The sequence below is a fragment of the Mustela putorius genome, unplaced genomic scaffold (genome assembly GCF_011764305.1).
Source record: "Mustela putorius furo isolate JIRA1106 unplaced genomic scaffold, ASM1176430v1.1 tig00003896_pilon_pilon_pilon, whole genome shotgun sequence".
In the NCBI taxonomy this organism is placed as follows: domain Eukaryota; kingdom Metazoa; phylum Chordata; class Mammalia; order Carnivora; family Mustelidae; genus Mustela; species Mustela putorius.
Window position 1 is genome coordinate 4,600,511 of NW_025422045.1, and position 19,957 is coordinate 4,620,467.

The window sequence follows — 19,957 nt, forward strand, 5'->3', positions numbered from 1 at the left end:
CAAAGTATCAAAGCGGAGGTGCGCTGAGGCTGCGGCGGCAGCCCGGAGAGTCTTGGCACGTTCGAGAAGCCCGTCTCGCTCGGACCCGGGCGCTTTCGGAAGTAGCCGCGTCGGGACGCAGGGCGAAACGGCCGCACTTTCCCCGCCCGCGGCCGCTCGGGCGCTCCGGGCCTCCGGGCCGCCACGGGGCGGGGGGAGGGCGGGAGGGCGCGAGGCCCGGGGCGCTGACCAGTCCCGAGAGATGACATCGCGTCCGCGCGCACGCACGGCCCGGCCCGGCCGCAGCGCCTTCACTACGTAGGCCGGAGCTGTCCGGGGTGCGGGCCCTGGGGACTGACCGCGGGCGTCCCCGGCTTCCTCCGAGCTCTTCAGATCCTCCCCTCCCTTCCAGAAGCGCCGCGACTCCCAGCAAACTTTCTTCCGAGAGCCCCGCCGGGTTCCAGGCAGACCCGGGCTGCTGACAGGAGTCAGAGGGGGAGGAAGAGGGGGCTCCAGCCCGTGCGCCTTTGCCCCCTACAGGAGGCAGGCTGATCCCGCGGCCGGGCTCAGGTGGCGCCGCCGCTGTGGCCCAGAAGGCCCTGGCGGGGCTCGGGCGCCCAGCCCGGGGCAGTACGTGCGTTCGGGCAGGCGCGCCCACCCCTCCCCCTGCGCGCCCTCCTCCCCGCCCCCCGGAGCAGCCAGCCCACCCGGCCCCGGCGGGGCTCCCGGCTCACCTTTCATCGCTGCGATCACAAAATACATCATTTAAGCCGCGGTGCGGAGAGCGCAGGGAGAGCCGATGGTCCGACCCCGGAGCCCCCTCTGCCGCCGCCGCGCCGCCGCCGCCCGAGCCACAGCAGCAGCTGCCGCAGCTGCCCGCCCGCCGAGAGCCATCCCGAGCCATAAGAGGCTCCATGTGACCGGCTGACATCACGGCCGCCGCTCTGTTTACACCGCGCCCCTCCGCTTCCTCCCCGGGCGGGAGGCGGGAGGCAGGCGCGCCCCAGCGCCGCGCCCCGCCCCGCCCCCGCGGGCAGGTGAGCGGCAGCGGCTCGGCGGGCGCACCCCAGCCCGGCGCTGCCCTGCCGCGCCCCCGGCCCGCGCCCAGGCCCCCGGCCTTCTCTTCGCCTCCCAGAGCACCTGTGGTCGCCAGGGTGCTCTCTCGACGCAGCGCCCCTCTGGACGCAGCGCCCCGCGGAACGCGCGCGCCTGGCCACTTTGTGCCCCCACCTGGTGGGGCAAGGGGCACGCAACCCCCCGCCGCTCTCCTGCTGCTTTTCCCGAGCCCCCCGGGACGTTAAATACTCCGGTTCGTCGGCGGAAAAGAGGGATATGGCCTGCGGGGTCATAGACACCCTCATTTCCCAGAGCGCCCCAGCTCTGTTCGGAAAGGGGGGCCCATATGGGTCCGTGCAGCGCGTGTCACCCGGGACCTTGCGGGCGAGTGGAGTGAGTGCCTTCTAAGTCTTCCATGGGAGACTTGGCCTGGGCAGGGGGACCGCCGCCCACTCAAACGTTGGTAATCTCCAGCACACCAACTTCACCAAAGGTGTCTGTTTACACCTCTCTCTTCCCCCAGGAACACTGTTACCTGGAAGGAGAGCTGAAAACTATGTGAATATCCTAAATGATAATCGCCAGCCAACTTGAGCCACTAAATTCCCAGACTCTTCCATATCCATCATTCTCTCCAGGGAACCCATCTACAGGTGGGAAAGATTCTACTTTTTACACCCTAAAGATGAGATATTGTGCCACTTTGGGGAGGAAAACAAAAATACCTATATAAAGGTAAACTTTGTGAATTCTCACTTAAAATTAAAACTTAATTCCCTCTGAACTTTGAAGCTTAATTCTTTTTACTGGCCTATGGAAACTTAAATCTTGACAGTATTACTAGATGAATCTCTTGAGGATGAATTTCAGATGCTTCATACCCAGAGCCTGCATTATTTAAAACTGCTGAATGCTCGTAACATTGACCACAACAGGAAAAAAAAATCTCAAAAGCCCAGTTTACATACCTGCTACTGTTACTTCACATCACTTCAATTTTCCTTTCTTTTCTAATGGTCTGTATTTCCATTTACAACTCAAAATATTATATAGTTATTAACTGATGACTTCATGCTGATTATATTACGAGAGTCCTAGCATTTTTTCCCCCATAAAACAGTTGTCCTTGTCCTGAGTTGTGCTATGATTTAAAACACAGTGAGACAATCAGCTCTGTAGAAAACTAGGATTCATATACTCCCCACAATCCCCAGCCTCCCTTTCAAGGCAAAATTTACACAGTCCTGATTTAGAAGGTCAGAAATCAAGATATAGCTTTATAAAAGTTTGGTTTCAGCTAAAACCATCCTAAAGTTTTTCCTTTAGGTTTTTTCTTTGTTTAATTTCAATTAAATTAGCCAATTTATAGTACATTAGTTTCAGATGGCGTGTTCAATAACTTACCAGTTGCATATAACACCTAGGACTCATCACATCACATGCCCTCCTTAATGCCATCACCCAATTGCCCCATCCCCCTACTTTACATTTTTTTTCAAATAAAACCACAAAAATAAGAAATTATGAAAGTGGGAAGCCAAGACCTACCCATGTTAATTCAGCTGTCCAGCCATAGCAAAGTGGACAAGAGTTTCAAATGAACCAACCATACCCACTGATGTTTACAATTATGAAATTAAATCACACCACCTTCCCATGATGCAACTGTATCTCCCAATGAGGCAACACCCCTCAGTTACATTGACACCATCCTTCATATTTGGTTCTTGATTTCCCCTAGTCCTAAGGACTTTATAACAAGGAAAAGTAAAGCCAAGCTATCCAGTAGGTAGGTCCCAGGTACAATTTTCTTTCCGTTGTACCGCTGAAGGATGGAAAGACATCAGTGATTGCATGCTTCTAGGTATGCTCTTCATTTCCCTGCAAATGAATCCAGATACACAACTCTGAAAATTCACAGTGTTACTTTAAAACAGTATCCTGTTTTAGAAAACAATGCTTTGAAAATGAGCAAATCCATTAGCTCTAGCCTGCCTGTCAGACATCTGACTCCAAGGTAAATAGTCTTACATTACTAGTAATCGGTATTTATTTCCAGACCATTTCAAATGAAATCGGTAATCGGGAATGACATGTAACGTGACATGTGTGCTCCTGCAATTACAAGTAGTAGAATCAGTCATCCTATAGATATGTCCCCAATAGAAATATAATCTCATAATACTTATTTGAGATATTTACACATTTATTCAACAAAGACATTTCCAGGATAATGTAATACTGACCTTAGCCTTTAGAAATGTGTTTCATTCTGGTCCTATAAATAATGAGCAACAGAATTTCAGATATTAAGTCTTAACCTTCCTGTGTGGCTAGATGCTATTTGTAATACATGCCTCTATTAAATGTCTTCAGCTTTTAACCCAGGGTACAATATTGTTCTTTATATTAACATAAAGCTCTCATGAAACTTTGAAAGTAAAAATGAGAGCTGTTTAAAACAAAACAACCTTGAAATACAAACTTTCTATGAAATTATAAGTCTTCCACCAAATAAATCAGTCAGGAATGAAAGGATCCATAACCCCTCTGATACCACCAAATTTGAACCCTAAACGATGCACATTTCTGTGCAAACTTTTACCAACTATATATTAACATGTAGGAATAATTATTTGGAGTCTAATAAAAAAGATTTTCAGAGTACCTACTATGGGGGAGAAACAGTATTAAGTAATATATTCTTTCCACTTAAAATTTTTTTTACCAAGTGTTCTGAAAAGAAAATATAAAAAGAGTATTGCTTACATGAAGGTAATTACACAGGATGGGAATTCTTTACCATGAATAGAGTTACGTTACACATTACGTTTTTATTCAAATGTTTCTATTGGCTAATCTCAGAAAAGGAAGGTACACTGCATACTTATAAACACATGTAATTCATTTCAGAGTCCTCCAGACCTGTAACAGCCCCACATGGGGTCCCTATATACTGGATTTCACATTTGATCTGTCACTTAGCAAGAAAGTGGAGAGACACTTCTGGTGCCAGGTTGTTCCCAAATGCCTATGTGAGGAAAGCCTGCTATATTTCTACAGGATATCTGGACTGGAATGTAATCAGTAAATTGGTGCCAATCTTCCCACTTTCAGAGATTAAATAAAGAAATGATACTTTATGAGGGTATATTTGATTTTCCACCAAATGAGGTTTGGCATACCGCACTGAATCACACTAGAATGCTGCTGTTAGGGAGAATGGCAAACCAATGGACCAAGACATTTTTCTTGAGTGGGCAAGGACCTCCTAACATAAGATGATTTCAATGTTTGCGGCTGCACGTGAGAGAGGATTTTGGCTCTGTATCTCACCCAGGCCCTGCTTCTCCCTCTCTAGTGTGTGGCAGCCTGCTAATTCAATTAATTTCTTTCTAGCAGAACAAGAAAGGGATCAGTGAAAGGTTAATGTGGTCCTAGGCAGCTTGATTCAACCGAATTCTTAACCACCACTGCACTGTGATCTGTAGGACTTGGGCCATTCTGACCGACACAGAGCCAGAGGAGCAGGTCTCCTGTGGACCGGACAGGGTCAGGCCCAGAGAGTTCTAAATAAGACTACTTGGAAAGCTACAGAGAAGGCACAGACTTGCTTAATTTTTCTGGAAGGAGCCAGTGTCTCATAAAGGAACATTTTTTTTTTAATGGCATAATATTGGTGAGATCTGGAAACCAGTGGTGACAGAGAGGCCCCCTTATTAATGAGTGGAAGGGTCAGAAGATGAACAGATGAATATAGCTCGCTTGCCACTCGTGATTTTAAAACAAATGTAGATGTCGGTGTAGATGTACATGTGTGTATGCTTACACATAGTCCATGAAATACGGTAAAATACACTGTACTTTGGTGGCAAGAGATAGCTTCAATTATACACATTCAGACACATAGGCACACACATTTCACATTATCAAGCACATTCACTGAATGTGTGTAATGTGCCTGCTATTGTGCTGGAGAATCAAACAAGAACAAGCTCACTAATCAGTTGACCTTGGCTCTGGATACTGTAGAGAAGTCAGCTCCCTGAGTCATCTGAGCAACCCTAAAGGAAGGCAGTGTCTGGTTGCCCACTGAAAAGATGTTTGCACAGCACTTTGCCCCTCACAGTGGACAGACGGCTCCAAATCATTAGTGTGATTATTAGTGTAATGAGATGTTAGAGGTGAAAGATTTGGCTGGATTGAGACAATGGTGAAGGGATTCTGAGATTTCTGGAACCACATATCTCATACATCTATTGGGAAATTCAGGAACTGGCAGATGTTTTGTAACTGACACAATGAGGGGAAGGGTGAAGTTCACAGGCATACAGATGTGAGCAACCTCCATGAAATAGGTAGGTAGCAGGTGTCTTACTACACACACACACACACACACACACACACACACCTGCCAAGGCAGCAAGGAAGGAGATGCACATCAGAGGCCTAAAGGACCTCTGTGACTTGTGTTCCCATGGGGTGTTCTCACCCCACTCCTGCAGAGGGCAGGGGAACAGGCTATTCAGGAAATCATTTTTTTAGTTAAAGGAATATGACAACTAGAAATAAACTCAAAACCTGGAGCCTGGGTTCAAGTTTCACACTTAACTAGCTGTCTACGGCTCCCTGGACTAGTTATTTCACTTCTCCGGCCCCTTCCCTGTAAAATGAAGGAATGGGAACAGACATTGAAGTGCTCCCGCAACTCAAACATCCCACAACTACATTCACGATCACATCCTACCACTTCTTAGGAACTTCTGCTGCACCACATCAACTTACCTCTGCAAGGAGGCTTCTTTGTGTCACTGAACTCTGCCGTATGGTCAAACGAGCTCTCACATTAGACAAAGCTGGGCCCCAAACCAAACTTTATCCCACTCATTAGCTGAGTGATTTGAATAAATCTTTGTTTCCTCATATGTGAAATAAGTCTGGTGGAGTCTTGATAGGCCATTGCGAGGATTAAACAACTTAAAGAAAGGATAGAGTGATTACCTCTTAGTAGGGCTTATGAGTGGAAATACCATCACTACCCCCACTAGCTCCTACATTGTTGTACACATAGAGCCTGTGCTTGGCATAAATTACTGATCTTAATAAAGTTTGTGTTGGAATGACTATTAGAAAGCACATTTGCTAAGTTTTTTACAATTTTGAAACTGTGTGTATGTGTGCGTATGTGTATTAAACAAGCATTTATTAAGTACCTGCTAAGTATTGGGAATATGAAGATGAGTACAAATTAAATGATCCCTTGTTCTAACGGGTCTTGGTCTCACTTTCTTAGGTCTTATCTCCTGTAAGAGCGGGAGCTCCCATCCAATACAGAATGTAAACATCTGTGTGTCATAATTTAAAGAATGTGCGCCAGGACATGAAGAGGGAAAGAAAAAGATTAAGACGTCAGACCTTCGCTCAAGGAGCTTACCATCTAGCAGGCACGTGAATGCCACACTTACAATGTAAGGCAGAAACAATGTTCCAGAAATAAGGTGCTATGTAAGCCAAGAGTAAGAGGAGGTACTTTGTGCAGGGTTAAACTTAAATTTTATGAGGAGAAGAACTTGATGGAAGAGGTACCACTTGAATTACACTTTGAAAGACAAATCTAGTGGCTAGAAAAAGGAATAAAGAACATCTTAACAGGCGGGCAGAATACAGATGAAGATACAGAGAAAGAAAATGCCTCTCTTAAGAAGCTAGTAGTGAAGGTTCACAGCAACATACAGCACATATAGACAAGGAATAGAGAAAGCTCACAATGTAGGTTGTTATTATCTCTTCTGCTTTTCCTCACAGTGCCTAGCACAGACCTTTGCAAACCATATACATTCAAAGAATAAGTTTTGAAAAAATAATCGAGGGCAGAACAAGAGAATTGCACTTTAGAAAATAAATCTCTTTGCTGCTCACCCATTTCATAGTCTTATTGTAAGGATTAATAGTCGGTTTGATAGTCATAAAGTTAAATTACACTTAATAAAACACACAGAGCAAAAGAGTTCCACATCACAGCACACAGAGGAAGAATAAAACTGGAAATGGGTGTTATTTCCACAGAGCGAAACGCTAAGCAGGACATTTTAGGATGAACAAGATAAATTGAATATTATTTGATTCTGTATCTCATCCTTTTAAGTTCTGAAAATTATCTGCGACAGTTCTATTAATATAGATGCTTTGTATATGGGCCATTTTTTATTTTTTAAGAAGTATCTTAAAAATATATTTTCAAATAATGGAGAAAAGATAAGCAGTTACAGATGGTTCTCTCTATTTTTGTCATGCATGATCAAGGGCTGCGGAGTACGTGGGCTTCATTGGGAAATCCGAGTCTCGCAGCGAGGAGCATTCCAGGAGCAAATGCTGGCATTATTTTGCTTTCGCGGAGAAAATATGTTTCTGTTCAGTCAGGCAGAGTAATCAATTATTCTGCATTATGAAATACTCATTTTATTACTATTGACATTTCAGACAGTGGTGCCACATGTCAATAGTCGTTCGGAGGCTCACATTTAAGCTCCAGCTTATAGGATGGGATTTGTTTGGCTGACAGCATTTGATCAGAAGTCTCTTCGCTGCTCTCAGAAGTAACCTATTATTTATGTCCAGTCCTGCACTGGGGCAATATGCTCTGAGTACTGAAACAAGGATAGATTTGGGTATGCTCCTCTGTCGTATTAAGAAATGTTAAAATTCTTCTAAATATGTTCGGCTCACATTTAAAAAAAAAAAAAATCAGTGCTCCTCTCTTCCATTTTGTAAGACAGAGGTAGATTAAATGAAGCATTCAACTCCGAAGACTCCAAAATTCACATTCGATTTCGAGTATCCACTGAAGCCTTATGTCCCCAAAGATAACTTTCCAAAATCAAAGGGGCTTTTCGATAATTACACAACACTGTTGTTGCTTCTTTTACCTCTCCTATTGGCTAACAATACCTTGAGACTTACTCTGTGGTAGGCACTGATACTCTTTTTAACATTTACCCCGAACTCTCTTTTTAGAGATGAGAAAACTGGAGCACAGAGAAATTAAGAAACTTGCTGGGAACAGAAGGCTAAAAAATGGTAGAACCTTAAGAACAACCTTTGTAAGGGGGTTCTAGGGTATGCACTCTTAACCATTATGCTATGACTCTCAAAATTTTAAAAACATTTTCTCTGATTTGAGCATTCCTCAGTATTTTGAAAATGGCAAGCTGACTTCGTCAGGAATCAAAAATTACTACCCTAATAAATTTTAGGCATGTGTGCGAGAAATTCTTTTATCACTAGTTCCTATAATTGAGCAGGGTTAGCATGTGTCATTATGAATTATTGCACAATTTAGTAAATTATTTAATTACTTACTAATGAAGAAACATACTGTACACAGTTGTAATTATCTTATTTGAAAACAATGTTGCCATTTGTACATTTAAGAAACACCTGCCACATATTAACTCTTAAGGGGAATTCTTTCTTTTTTTGGAATAATTAAACAACCCTAAATATTGGTAATGGAATGTCCAATAGGGCTTCAAGGAAACTAAAAACTACAAAAGCCAACACTGCACTTCTAAAAGACTTCAAAGAACACATCTGTTAAAAACATTAAAAATAGTAATTTTGTAGTTCACCCTCTTCTACTGAAAAACCATGAGATAGGGATATTTATTGATTTAGCTTTTCCAAATCATATCACTGATGCTCTTTTCATAGTTTTTGCAACATATCATATAATACAGCATTTCCTTTACCTATTCAATCATCCATACCAAATGGATGGTATAATGGTATAATAATCTTAAGCACAGTCACTTAATTTTCAATGCAATTTGAATAAATTGTTGTCCACATGTGTTGATTATAGTCATGCATGGCCCTGTTATTTATACAAAGACATCGTATGTATATGCCTTTTGGATGTTTTGACAACAAATATTAAATACAGATTAAAGTAATTTTTAAAATGTCATAATACAAGTAAGAAAGAGTGACTTATTTAGGTAAGTGATGGTACACATTATTGAGAAACTACTGATAAGTATTATTGAATTTGTTGTAAAGGCTTAAGTACACATAGTAATAGCCTCAGAAACCCCAACTTGCTCATTCTTCCAAAGGCAGGGTACATATTCTATGGTGAAGGGGACTTTTATAAGCTAGAATGTATACATCTTTGCTCCTTGAACTATAACAGAGGGAAAGTGACAAAGCCATTGTAAACAAGGAAGAATAAAAAAGAGAAATACCAGAACTGGAAGACACTCACAAAGGTCAGGTGGTAGGTCTTACTGCTTCCAAGGATGTGAGCAGTTCACCACCCATGCCTCAAAGTTGCCTACGTTACATAACCACATATAAGCAAGATAAGCAATAGTATATTTTTTCTAATGTCTTGTTTTCTTCTCTATTATCCTAAGGTCAAAATGCCATCGAACTGGGTAATTCAAATCAAACAGAAGTTTTGCCCTCCTATGAAATATGCATATATTAGAAGTATAGTATAGACTGCAGATGTCACCGCTTGTCAAACAATCAGTAAAGAATGGTTTCCTGCAACCAGTAAGAACCAGGTTAAATTTAAGCATTAAAAACAAGAGATCTGCCTGTGCTCGCTCTCGCTCGCTCTGACAAATAAATAAAATCTTAAAAAAAAAAAAAAAAGGGACGCCTGGGTGGCTCAGTTGGTTAAGCAGCTGCCTTCGGCTCAGGTCATGATCCCAGCATCCTGGGATCGAGTCCCACATCGGGCTCCTTGCTCCGCAGGGAGCCTGCTTCTCCGTCTGACTCTGCCTTCCACTCTGTCTGCCTGTGCTCGCTCTCGCTCGCTCTCTCTGACAAATAAATAAAATCTTAAAAAAAAAAAAAAAAAAAAAAAAAAAAAAAAAACAAGAGAAAAGGGGCGCCTGGGTGGCTCAGTGGGTTGAGGCCTCTGCCTTCGGCTCAGGTCATGATCCCAGGGTCCTGGGATTGAGCCCCGCATGGCATCGGGCTCTCTGCTCTGCAGGGAGCCTGCTTCCCCCTCTCTCCCTGCTTGCCCCTCTGCCTACTTGTGATCTCTGTCTGTCAAATAAATAAATAAAATCTTAAAAAAAAAAAAAACAACCCAAGAGAAAAGAAAAGGTGTTTTATATGTTCATAGCATCCACTGCTCAGTTCATAGTGTGACATGAATTACACAGTGTTTATTTTATACTAACAGTGTGTTATCACATAGAACTATAGTAAAACACATGGAGTACCTTTGTTTTAATGGCATTTCTTCCTTCCTTTCTTTCTTTTTTTTTTTTTTTTTTTTTTTTTTTGCTTTATGGAAACACAGCATCCAGTGCTATGTTAGTTTCAGGTGTACAACATAATGATCAGCAATTCTATACGTTACTCAGGGCTTACCATCATAAGTGTCATCACCAGATGTTTTTCCATCTTATTGTCTACATTCCCTATAATGTACAAGACAGTGTTTTCTGATGTTATTGGGGCAAAATAGAATAATTGTATTTTGATTCATCATTCAAATCTCAGTTTTTCACCTCTTCTTAAAGTATAATTTACATATATAGTAATACACACTCTTTTTAGTGTAAGTTCTTCGAGTTTGACAAAGGTATTAGTTGAATTAGCACCAATTCCATCAATATATGGAAAAGTTCCATCTCCTTTCCTCCCAGATTCCTCTCTGCTCGCCTGTAGCTAAATTTCTTCCCTTCCCTAAACCCAGGCAACCACATAACTGTTTTCTATCCCTATCGTTCTGCCTTTAAATAATATCACTTAAATGGAATAATATATTATGTAGTTTTTTGACTCTGGTTTCTTCTACTTGCCATGACACATTTCAGGTACATCCCATGTTGCTGAGCCTATCAATAATTTGTTACTTTCTATTGTTCAGTAATAGTCCATCCCACAGTTTATTCCTTGCCTAACTGATGGACACTTAGGCTGGTTCCATTATTTAACATTTACAAATAAAGTTGATAACATTCACGTACAGGCTTTGTGTGAATATATTTTTCTTTCACTTGGGTAAATGTCTAGGAATAGAACTGCTAGCATGTATGGGATATAGAAGTTCAATGATAATAAATGCCAAATGGTTTTTCAGAGAAGCTGTGCCATTTTGCATTCCTATTAGCAATGGTCTCAGAGTTCTAGTTGTCCTGAACTCGCACCAGCACTTGGTGGTGTCAGCTGTCTATCTCCCTAGTGTCTGTTCTTGTTATTTCACATCCTTAGGTTCTATAAAGTCACTAGGACCACTGAAGTGGCAAATATTGAATCACTGTCTCTAGAGGAAATAGAGGGTTAGGTTCCTGTGAGCCTGTGCTCATAAAATTTTTGTCAACTCATCAATAATAACCTTGTTTTCTGTGTATTTGTTTAAAGACACTTTATTTGATGGATATTATTGGGCCACTAGCATTGGACTCACAGCCAGCATTCTTGAATGAGACTTTTCTAACATTTATTTTCTTTGTAAAGCCCATCACAGCCTTCTTGTACTTGAAGACACCAGCGAGGACTTTAACTGTATGCTTGAGTGCCATTTTAAATAGTAAGATCACCAACAAAAAGCACAAAAATTATGAAAAAGCAGTACTACTTACAATGTGAAAAGGATACTTATTCACAGTATGAGAGCTGAGACAAGAAGCCAGAGCTCTGCCTCATCACACCTTAGGTGGGGACATGTATCATGATACTCCACCCTTGGGAACAAATCTGAAAATGGCAGTTGGCATTGATTTGGGGGTCATGAACCAATTTTAGTTAGTAGGCAAATTTACAAATACAGAATCTGCCAACAATGAGAATCAACTCTGTTTATCCATCTATGTATGTATGCTCATCTATCTACCTACCTATTTATCATTTTTGCCATCCTACAATCTCAGTCCAAATGTCACTGCCTTCAGGAGGTCTTGGACAAACTGCTAGCCTCCATCAGAGGAGCTTTCGGTTCCCACTGGCATCCTGATCTTCCCTTTCCATAAACCCGATTCTTCATGCCATTCCCCCCCTGACCCCTGGTACTCATTTGTTCTCTTTTATGTCTTCTTTCATGGACTCTAGACTTAGAGGGAGGGAAGACATCTGTCTTACTCAGCTTTGTATCTCTGGTAACACTAAGACTTAGCACAGTGCCTGGCATATATTAGATGATGGATAAAGATTCGTTGAATAGATGAATCAGACGTGCTACCATTGCGCCACGAGGTCACATGATTTGTTGAATAGATGAATACTTCTTTTGAAAGCAGCATGTGTGGTGGACAGAGCACTGGAAAATTTGACTTCTTATCACAGTTCTAATACCTTGTGGCTATGTGATTGGCAATACATTATTTAGAGTCCTTAAGCCTCGGTTTCCTTGTCTATAAAATTGGAAAAATAGTACTTATCCGGGCAGCTGGGTGGCCCAGTCAGTTAAGCTCTTGACTTTAGCTCAGGACATGACCTCAGGGTCCTGGGATGGAGCCTGGTGTGGGGCTCCCTGCTCAGTGGGGTGTCTGCTTGTCCCTCTGTCTCTCCCCTTGCTTGTGCTTTCTCTCTTTCAAATAAATAAAATCTTAGAAAAAAAAAAAGAAATATAATATCTATCTTTCAAGATTTTTAAAGACTATAAAGGTAAGACAGTAAACATTAGAACTGTTCATATCTGGCACAGGTGATAACCAGTAGTCATTGGAATAGAGTGGTTTATGAGACACAACCAGATGTTTAGAACTACATGAGCGACACAAACTATACTAATGAAAAATACGAAGAGTGAGTTTATTTAGCCGCCTGGAGAGTACCAACTCTTCATACATTTAGTGGTATGTACTCAGGAAACTCAAATAGTTTGGAGAATTCTTCACTTTAGAAGTAGATGTTTTCTGATTCTGTCCATTAGCCCCGCTCCTCAGGATCAAGGTTATGTACATCATATACCCTATGAATATGTCTTCACAAGAGCTGATGATTTATCTGTTCCATTTCAAAAATATTTTTTGAATATTTGAAAGTGATTCTTCAATAATACAACTAGAGTTTGTATTCTCTGAAAACAAGATTTTTTTTCCTCTTTCAAACACTCCTGATAAAACAAAGAATGAAACACAGTTAATAAGTGTATTATGATTCTACCTGAAATATTTTCTTAAAAAGATCTATTATGTCCCTAAGGTTTTGAGGGAACAAAAATCAATAATTTCTTTTTTAAGATTTTATTTTTAAATAATCTTTATACCCAACGTGGGGCTCAAACTCGCAACACTGAGATCAAGAGTCGCATACTCCACTGGCTGAGCCAGCCAGGCACCTCCAATATCAATAATTTCTATAAAATCGTCTCAATCCCCCCATGTGCAACTAAGGGCAATAATATAATATAAATGGCAAAATGCGGTGGAAAAGAAGCTGTATAAATAAAGCCGTGGTTACATCACTGAAAATGTATACATATGATTGCCTTACAAAATTACGATGATCAGATATGATTAAGTGACACCGAATAAGATTATTGGTCTTCAGTACATGCAAAACATGATGATTCACTAACAAAGGAAGCTAATGGTAGGGAGGGAGAGGTGTTACGTGTGTGCATTTGATTACACAGCAGAACAGATAGGCAAAACCTCAGAATCAAGAATTATTATTTTAGGCGAAACCTGATTGTTTCCTAACTTACATTTATGTTAATTTTTCTTGAGACTACATTCTTTAAACACATGGGTTCTTATAGAGAACATAACAACAGATCTAAATTAAACCTAGGGTTTAAAACATCATTTGCCGACAGGCATCCTGCAAGTGTTTTCCACAGAAACTCATCACTTCCGATTATTTCCAGGCTATTTTAAATGATCTTGGACAGGGCTACTGATTGACTTGTCAGGGAGCAGGAAAACATTATGACACCACTTCTCCAGATTTCTTCCTCCAACATGAAATATTTGGGATCGTTCTAATAGAATTAAAGCTAGTTTAAGAACAAGTTAAGCTTCACTTTAAAGCTTTCAGTTTTAACTGGGGGAATGCTTCTAACATATGGCAGCTGGGCTCTGACTCACAGCAACCTTCAAATTCTGGCCAAAATGTCTGTTTCCTGAGATTGTGTCTGATAAAGCCTGTGCATTCCTGGTGGGGCTCAGCAGGCATTCAATAAATGCTATTGTTGGAATGAATGAATGAATTAAAGGGATTCTAATTATGAGTTACAAATTCCTCCACCAGCAAAATAATCCCATAGGAAAGCTGCGATGTACTTGGAATTCAGATCTAGGAAGAATTCACTTTTCGGTTCCTTTACAATTTTTTTTTTTTAATCATTTATGCTCAACTTGGTCTTTCTGATTTTTTTTTTTTAAACCGAAGTGTGAAAAGCACATAAGCATTTTCCAGAACATGAGAGACAAGTATAGTTCTTAGAAAGTTTCATTTGTATGTAGCTTGTGCATGATAATTATTTTTAAATCTCAGTTAATCATCAGATATTTTCTGGGAACAGACTGTGGGTGAGGCATCGTGCGAGAGATTGGAAAAAGGAAGTAAAAAAAGTCTTACCCTTGCTTACACACCAAAAATCATCATTAAGACTAGTAGAAGGGATGCAGCTTCCAGTTTATCCACAAAGCAAATGGTTATCTAAGTAATACTAAATCAGAACTATTAAAGAAGTATAAATATTTACTCCAATGCTTTTCATAATTAGAGGCCTTTGTCAGAAGTATTAGGACATGGAGCATGGAAGAAGACAAAACAGAAAGAAAGATCTGCAACGATACCGCTAACAATTTCAGGACTAAAGTTCCTATCTGTTCTTAAAAAGTCTCTCGGGCATTCATTCAGAGGCTATTTACTCTTACATAAGACACAGTTCTGCAAACCTTGATACCTGATTTTCCTGTATATAAAACATATTAAAAAGCACAGCAGAAAGGAGTGCAGAGTCCTGCCCATAGGAGCAAGAAGAAACAATAAATACTGAAGGAAGAGATTAGAAAAAATGATAAAAAGTACGGCAGCACGAGACCATTTAGCAAAGGGGCAAACAACCTGCTACACCCATAGAGAGAGTCTGAGGACATCCTGTATTACAGCATACTGTACAAGCCACAATAATTAATGTTTATAATGATTTTGAAACATTAAGAATGGATTAACCCTGAACTAGGGAGACAGGGACTTACATAATATATTTTGAAAGGCCTTCCCTCCCTCACCCCCAAATACAGTGAGGTAGCTTAGACACTTATAGAAATATACTACAGAAAATTAATGTATACAGGCCATTTTCTGATAACGTCTTTGAGTGCAGCATTACTACACACAATTCAAATAATACCTCTAATTACTTAAAACATTACAATTAGGGCTTTAGTTATTCCAGTTTCAGGAAGCAAAACTTAGAGGACTTGTGGAAAAATAAAGAGGTTTTCGTAGTAGGAATAACTGTTTTATACACTGGAATTTCATTCAATTCTAATATTAGCCAAATATCAATAAAATAAAAACTGTTCAAATACCCTCTCTTTTTAAAGCTGCAATGTTTTTGTAAATGTTTACTTGCATTTTGAGTGTCCAGAGCTGGGCTTTAAATCTGTATCATTATATTAAGATACTTGCTATTTATACAGTAGCCACTGCTATTTATACAATAATGTTTAACCTGCCGGAATTCTGGAGAAGCAAAGGTTAGCAGTTAAAGTAAGTTCAATGTGGACAAAAAAGAAAGAAAAACATGAGCACAACTTGGTATTGTTTTCATTCTGTGCAGGTGAAGGGACAGGTTTTTAAAAGTGCGCTTTCTACGTGCACACACATGATACCAACACTTTCTTCATGGCTGCAACAATTCTTTTTCAAAACTGCTAGCCTGTTTCCAGGGCAGCCGCAAAACACCCGTGAACACTAGTTAATTTATCGGAGTCATGGAAACTGCTGCCTCTACACCTGCCAGGCTAGATCCACATTGTGCAGACTGTACAAAGCAGGAACTGAAGGTCCTGAGATGAATTCTCCCCGCTCCAGGCTAGACAGAGCAAGGAGAAGCCACCGCTGTCAGTGTTCTGGGCCATACTCATGGATGATTGTTGCTTTCACTCCACGTATTGTCTGAACTCCAGAATCACACTTTTTGTCTTAAAATGACCATGATTTTGCTATTAAATTCATCATCATCATTAGGAGCAGTAGGTTGTTGTTCATGAAAAGACAGCTTAAAGGATACCATTTGACTTAATAAACCTCCTGGAAGGAAAGCAAGCAGGCAGAGTTCATTGAGCCCACTGGCAGATGGGGTGAATAAAGCTTGGAGAGGTTTTTCAGTTTAGCCTGCCTGGGTCACGTTGCTAATGGTTAGAGCTGGGACTTCAACCAGGGTTCCTGACTCTCTAGTCTAGTGCTTGATAAATGTTGCCACATGCGCAATATTGAAAACCAATTTCCAGCTCCTTAAGAATTTATATTCTGAGGGACTCAGATTGGCAAGTTTAAGGAAAGTTTTCCAGAAGAGGATTTTTGAAAGTGAAACAGGAAGCTGTCTTAGACTTTTGCAGGAGATTTTTTGGTGACTAATTCTTGCTTTCAGTTCATACATTTGTGTATTACCTATTCATTCCTACCGCAAGAGATCGTTTACATAGTTCTTCAACACTATGCCACCAATAAATCTCCTGTTAATTGTTAATGGATTAGACAGTCTATGGAAAATGAACTCTCACGATGCAGAACATATAAACCAAGCCTGCCTCATAATTTCTAGTCCTTTCTGTATGAGAGGGATACACAGAGTGCTTGGGAGAGCCTGGTACCCATCATTACACTGGCTTCAGAAGCTAGGATTATTATTTTGAAGTGTTCTTTCTCTCTTTTATGGTTATCTTTTTCATTAATTTATGTAGACTTTCCTTGTACCTTCTAATACGTTAGCGATTCAAAGCGATGGGGTGGGGGGGCGGTAGTCCAGGCAGGCAGTATCACGTGAGTTCGCCAACAGCATAAGGGAGTGATTCCTATTATTAATCCTAACACTGACCATCTTCCACATTGAAGGGATGCTCACTTGGCATAGAACTTTGCTTCTACCGCCCTTTGCTTGGTAGGAAATACTGAACTAGCCTAAAAAGGAATCATAATCAGTTACATTACCCTTGAAAATTATTTTATTTGGTACCAGGGCTTTTGAAATGAAACATGAAATATTTAATTGGGCAAAATAGCATGCAATATTTATGGCAAGGAATTGAGATAGAACCAAAATATGGCAGCCGTGGGAGTAAACGACTTACATAAAGTCTCAGGGAGAGATCCTGAGAGATCCAGGATAAAGTCCTCAAGGTCTCATTTTTATTCAGTGTTCTGACCATTCGGTCACACTTCGAGGAAATGACAAGAAAGATCTATCTGTGGAAAAGTTCCCGAGATGGAAATGAGGTGGCCTAACTTTCATTTGCAATGATCAGAAACGAAGCCATTTATAAAAATACCTGTGATCACAGAAGCCACTGCATCTCACCTAAAAACGGGAAGACACAGACGAGGTTGATAAAAATGAAATCGTGATACACTAATCCTTATCCTATCACCAAAGTGGTGGCCCAAAGAGGGGCCTCCACAGCTGCGGGATGAAAGACACAAATCATGGACTACCCACTGGGGCAGCCAGGCCAGAGAAGTGAGGGAACGGCCCTTTCTTCAGAGGGCTGAATGGCTGGACTCTCTCGAATGAATAGATAACACCATCGAAGAACAGACCGTGGAGATGAAAGTGGAAACCAGCGAAAACAGAAGAACGGAGGAAAACCATCAAAGGAGTGAAAAATAACAAAAGTCCAGGGACTGATTTGATCAGCACCCAAATGCTAACACTGCAGCACGGGAGAGCCGTTTGAAGCTGCTAAAGGGATTTAACACAATCTGGAATGAACAGAATTTGCCATCAAATAGAACAGAAGGGCCACCAAGAGACCTTAAGGAAGGACAACCTAATGGAATCTGAGCCCCGCAAAGAGCGCTCACTTGGCAATGTCCTTTTGAACATCTCAATCATTCTAAAGTGCTGTTTAAAACACACACACTTGTGCGTGGGCACACATGCACACATACACACACACACACAGTCCAGAGTCTGTGGGGAATTTTGATGGGAGCTGCTCATCAAAACTCTTAAATAATGCAAGGCAATGGCAATCCATCCGATCTTCCACTCTGAGGACCTGAAGCAAAGAACAGACACAGGTTTTTATCAAAGCAGCTTCTAATCTTTCCAGCACATCTGCAATGTCCATCTCACCAGGGGCGACCTTCCGAGTGAACTTTGGGAGAGATGTGCTCTTTGGTTTTGTCTGGGTTGCAGTTTAATTCAGCAGGAAGCGGGCCGTGGCTGGGAACCACAGCACAAAGAAAACCACGGTAAGGAGGTAAAAAATGCGGGACTGATCGACAATAAGTGAGATGAAATAAACGACTGGTAGTTTTTTTTTTTTATGAGACCAGCAGAATTAAAAAAAAAAATATGACAGGTTATCACTTTTAAGGCTTATTTCCCATTGCTGCTACTAAGTAGGTAATGATAGAGACAGCACAATTGAGCAATAGCGCCCAGATCAGAGAGAAAGACGGAGTGAAAGAGAAAATTAAAGCATCTGAGAGACTCCTTAAGACTGTATCCTATCCAGGGCAATCACCTGGATAAAAACTTTCAATTTCACTCAAGTACAATGCCGGTAAATTGCATCATGGAGATAAAATATATAGACTCTTAGCAATTATTCTGTTTTCTTACAGATGATTGTCCAAAACACCTCCAGATTGAGAGTGTTTGGGTTCCTGGAAGGGGTAAAATCATCAGATGACCAAAAGTGGCACATGTGTTTGTAGTAAAGCTAAGAAGTCATGTCATCTGAAGATTATGTGCCAGTGGTCTCTCCTGTGCTAACTTTCAACCTAATTTAGGACAAAAGGGAGGGAGGAAGGACGCCTTAGATCCTAGACAGCAAAGGGAGTTTGCCTCCGAAGGGAAATAAAATTGCTCTTTCCCCTTGATTACCTTTCCTCTGTTGGGCTGGACATTATTACATAGGCGGTGGGGAACAGAAAATTCTTCACTCTTGAATGGGTTCAATCTCTCAGATTTCAAAAGATCTCCAAGAGTCTCCAGAACAGCAGTGGCCAGAGCCTTGTTCTGATTTCTTCTGTCTCTCACCCGAGGCTGTCCATTCCATACCCCACCAGATGCCCAGCATTGGATCAGCGGGAGAACAGGACATAGATGGGGTGGGGGGAGGGATTCAATTCGTCATGGCTTTCACCCTTCTCAAAGACTTCAGGGTCCGTACATGACTGGATTCCTATCAATGTGAAAACAGGTGGGTTTGTCTCATTAGTCTACCCCACTTTTTACTTTCTTTGTTCTGGTAGAAAGCAAAATCACCATCTATCTCCGTCTCCAACAACCTTAAGTTTGGCAAAAATAAAGAAGGATGGAGTCTTCTTTGCATGAAGGGTCTGGAGGACTCTGAGCACCTAGTAGGTGCTCAATAAATACCAGCCAATAGGCAGGGCTCGTTTCCCCTGACAGCTGGCCAGAGGCGCAAACTGCTTTGGGAAGCCTGATGAAGAGACCCGCCTTTCTGGCAGAGCCATCTCACTCTTTCATCACTGCACTCAAAGATATTACTGATGTTGGTCCTCTGGTTTTGCTGCTTTTTTCCTCTGACTGGACTAACTGAGTCTACTCTGCTCACTAGCTGCCACTTCAGAATCCTGTCACGCAGCGGAAGGCCAAAGGACATTTTCCCCTAAGTCCTTTTAACTTCCTGGCATTCCGTTTTTCAACCCCACATTAAAGGTGCTAATGTTTCATCCTAGTCCTACCAGCCAATGGGTGGCCTCAAGTCAGACTAGGCAGGGCTTCTGTCGGCTCTTTCCCTGTTGGGCA

The 19,957-nt window shown here is 41.5% G+C and overlaps 1 protein-coding gene across 3 annotated transcripts in view; it reads right to left on the reverse strand.

Annotated features, from left to right (window-relative positions):
• RORA (RAR related orphan receptor A) overlaps positions 1-19,957 on the reverse strand; it is a 718,480-nt gene that overhangs the window by 101,998 nt on the left and 596,525 nt on the right. Inside the window, exon 1 of one of the 3 annotated variants that reach the window (XM_045067523.1) lies at positions 714-842. The exons of the other annotated variants lie outside the window; for them this stretch is intronic. Coding sequence (XP_044923458.1) covers positions 714-744 — 31 coding nt within the window. The 5' untranslated portion in view covers positions 745-842. Of the gene's footprint in view, positions 1-713; positions 843-19,957 lie in introns of those variants that run through there. 3 annotated transcript variants of the gene reach the window in all.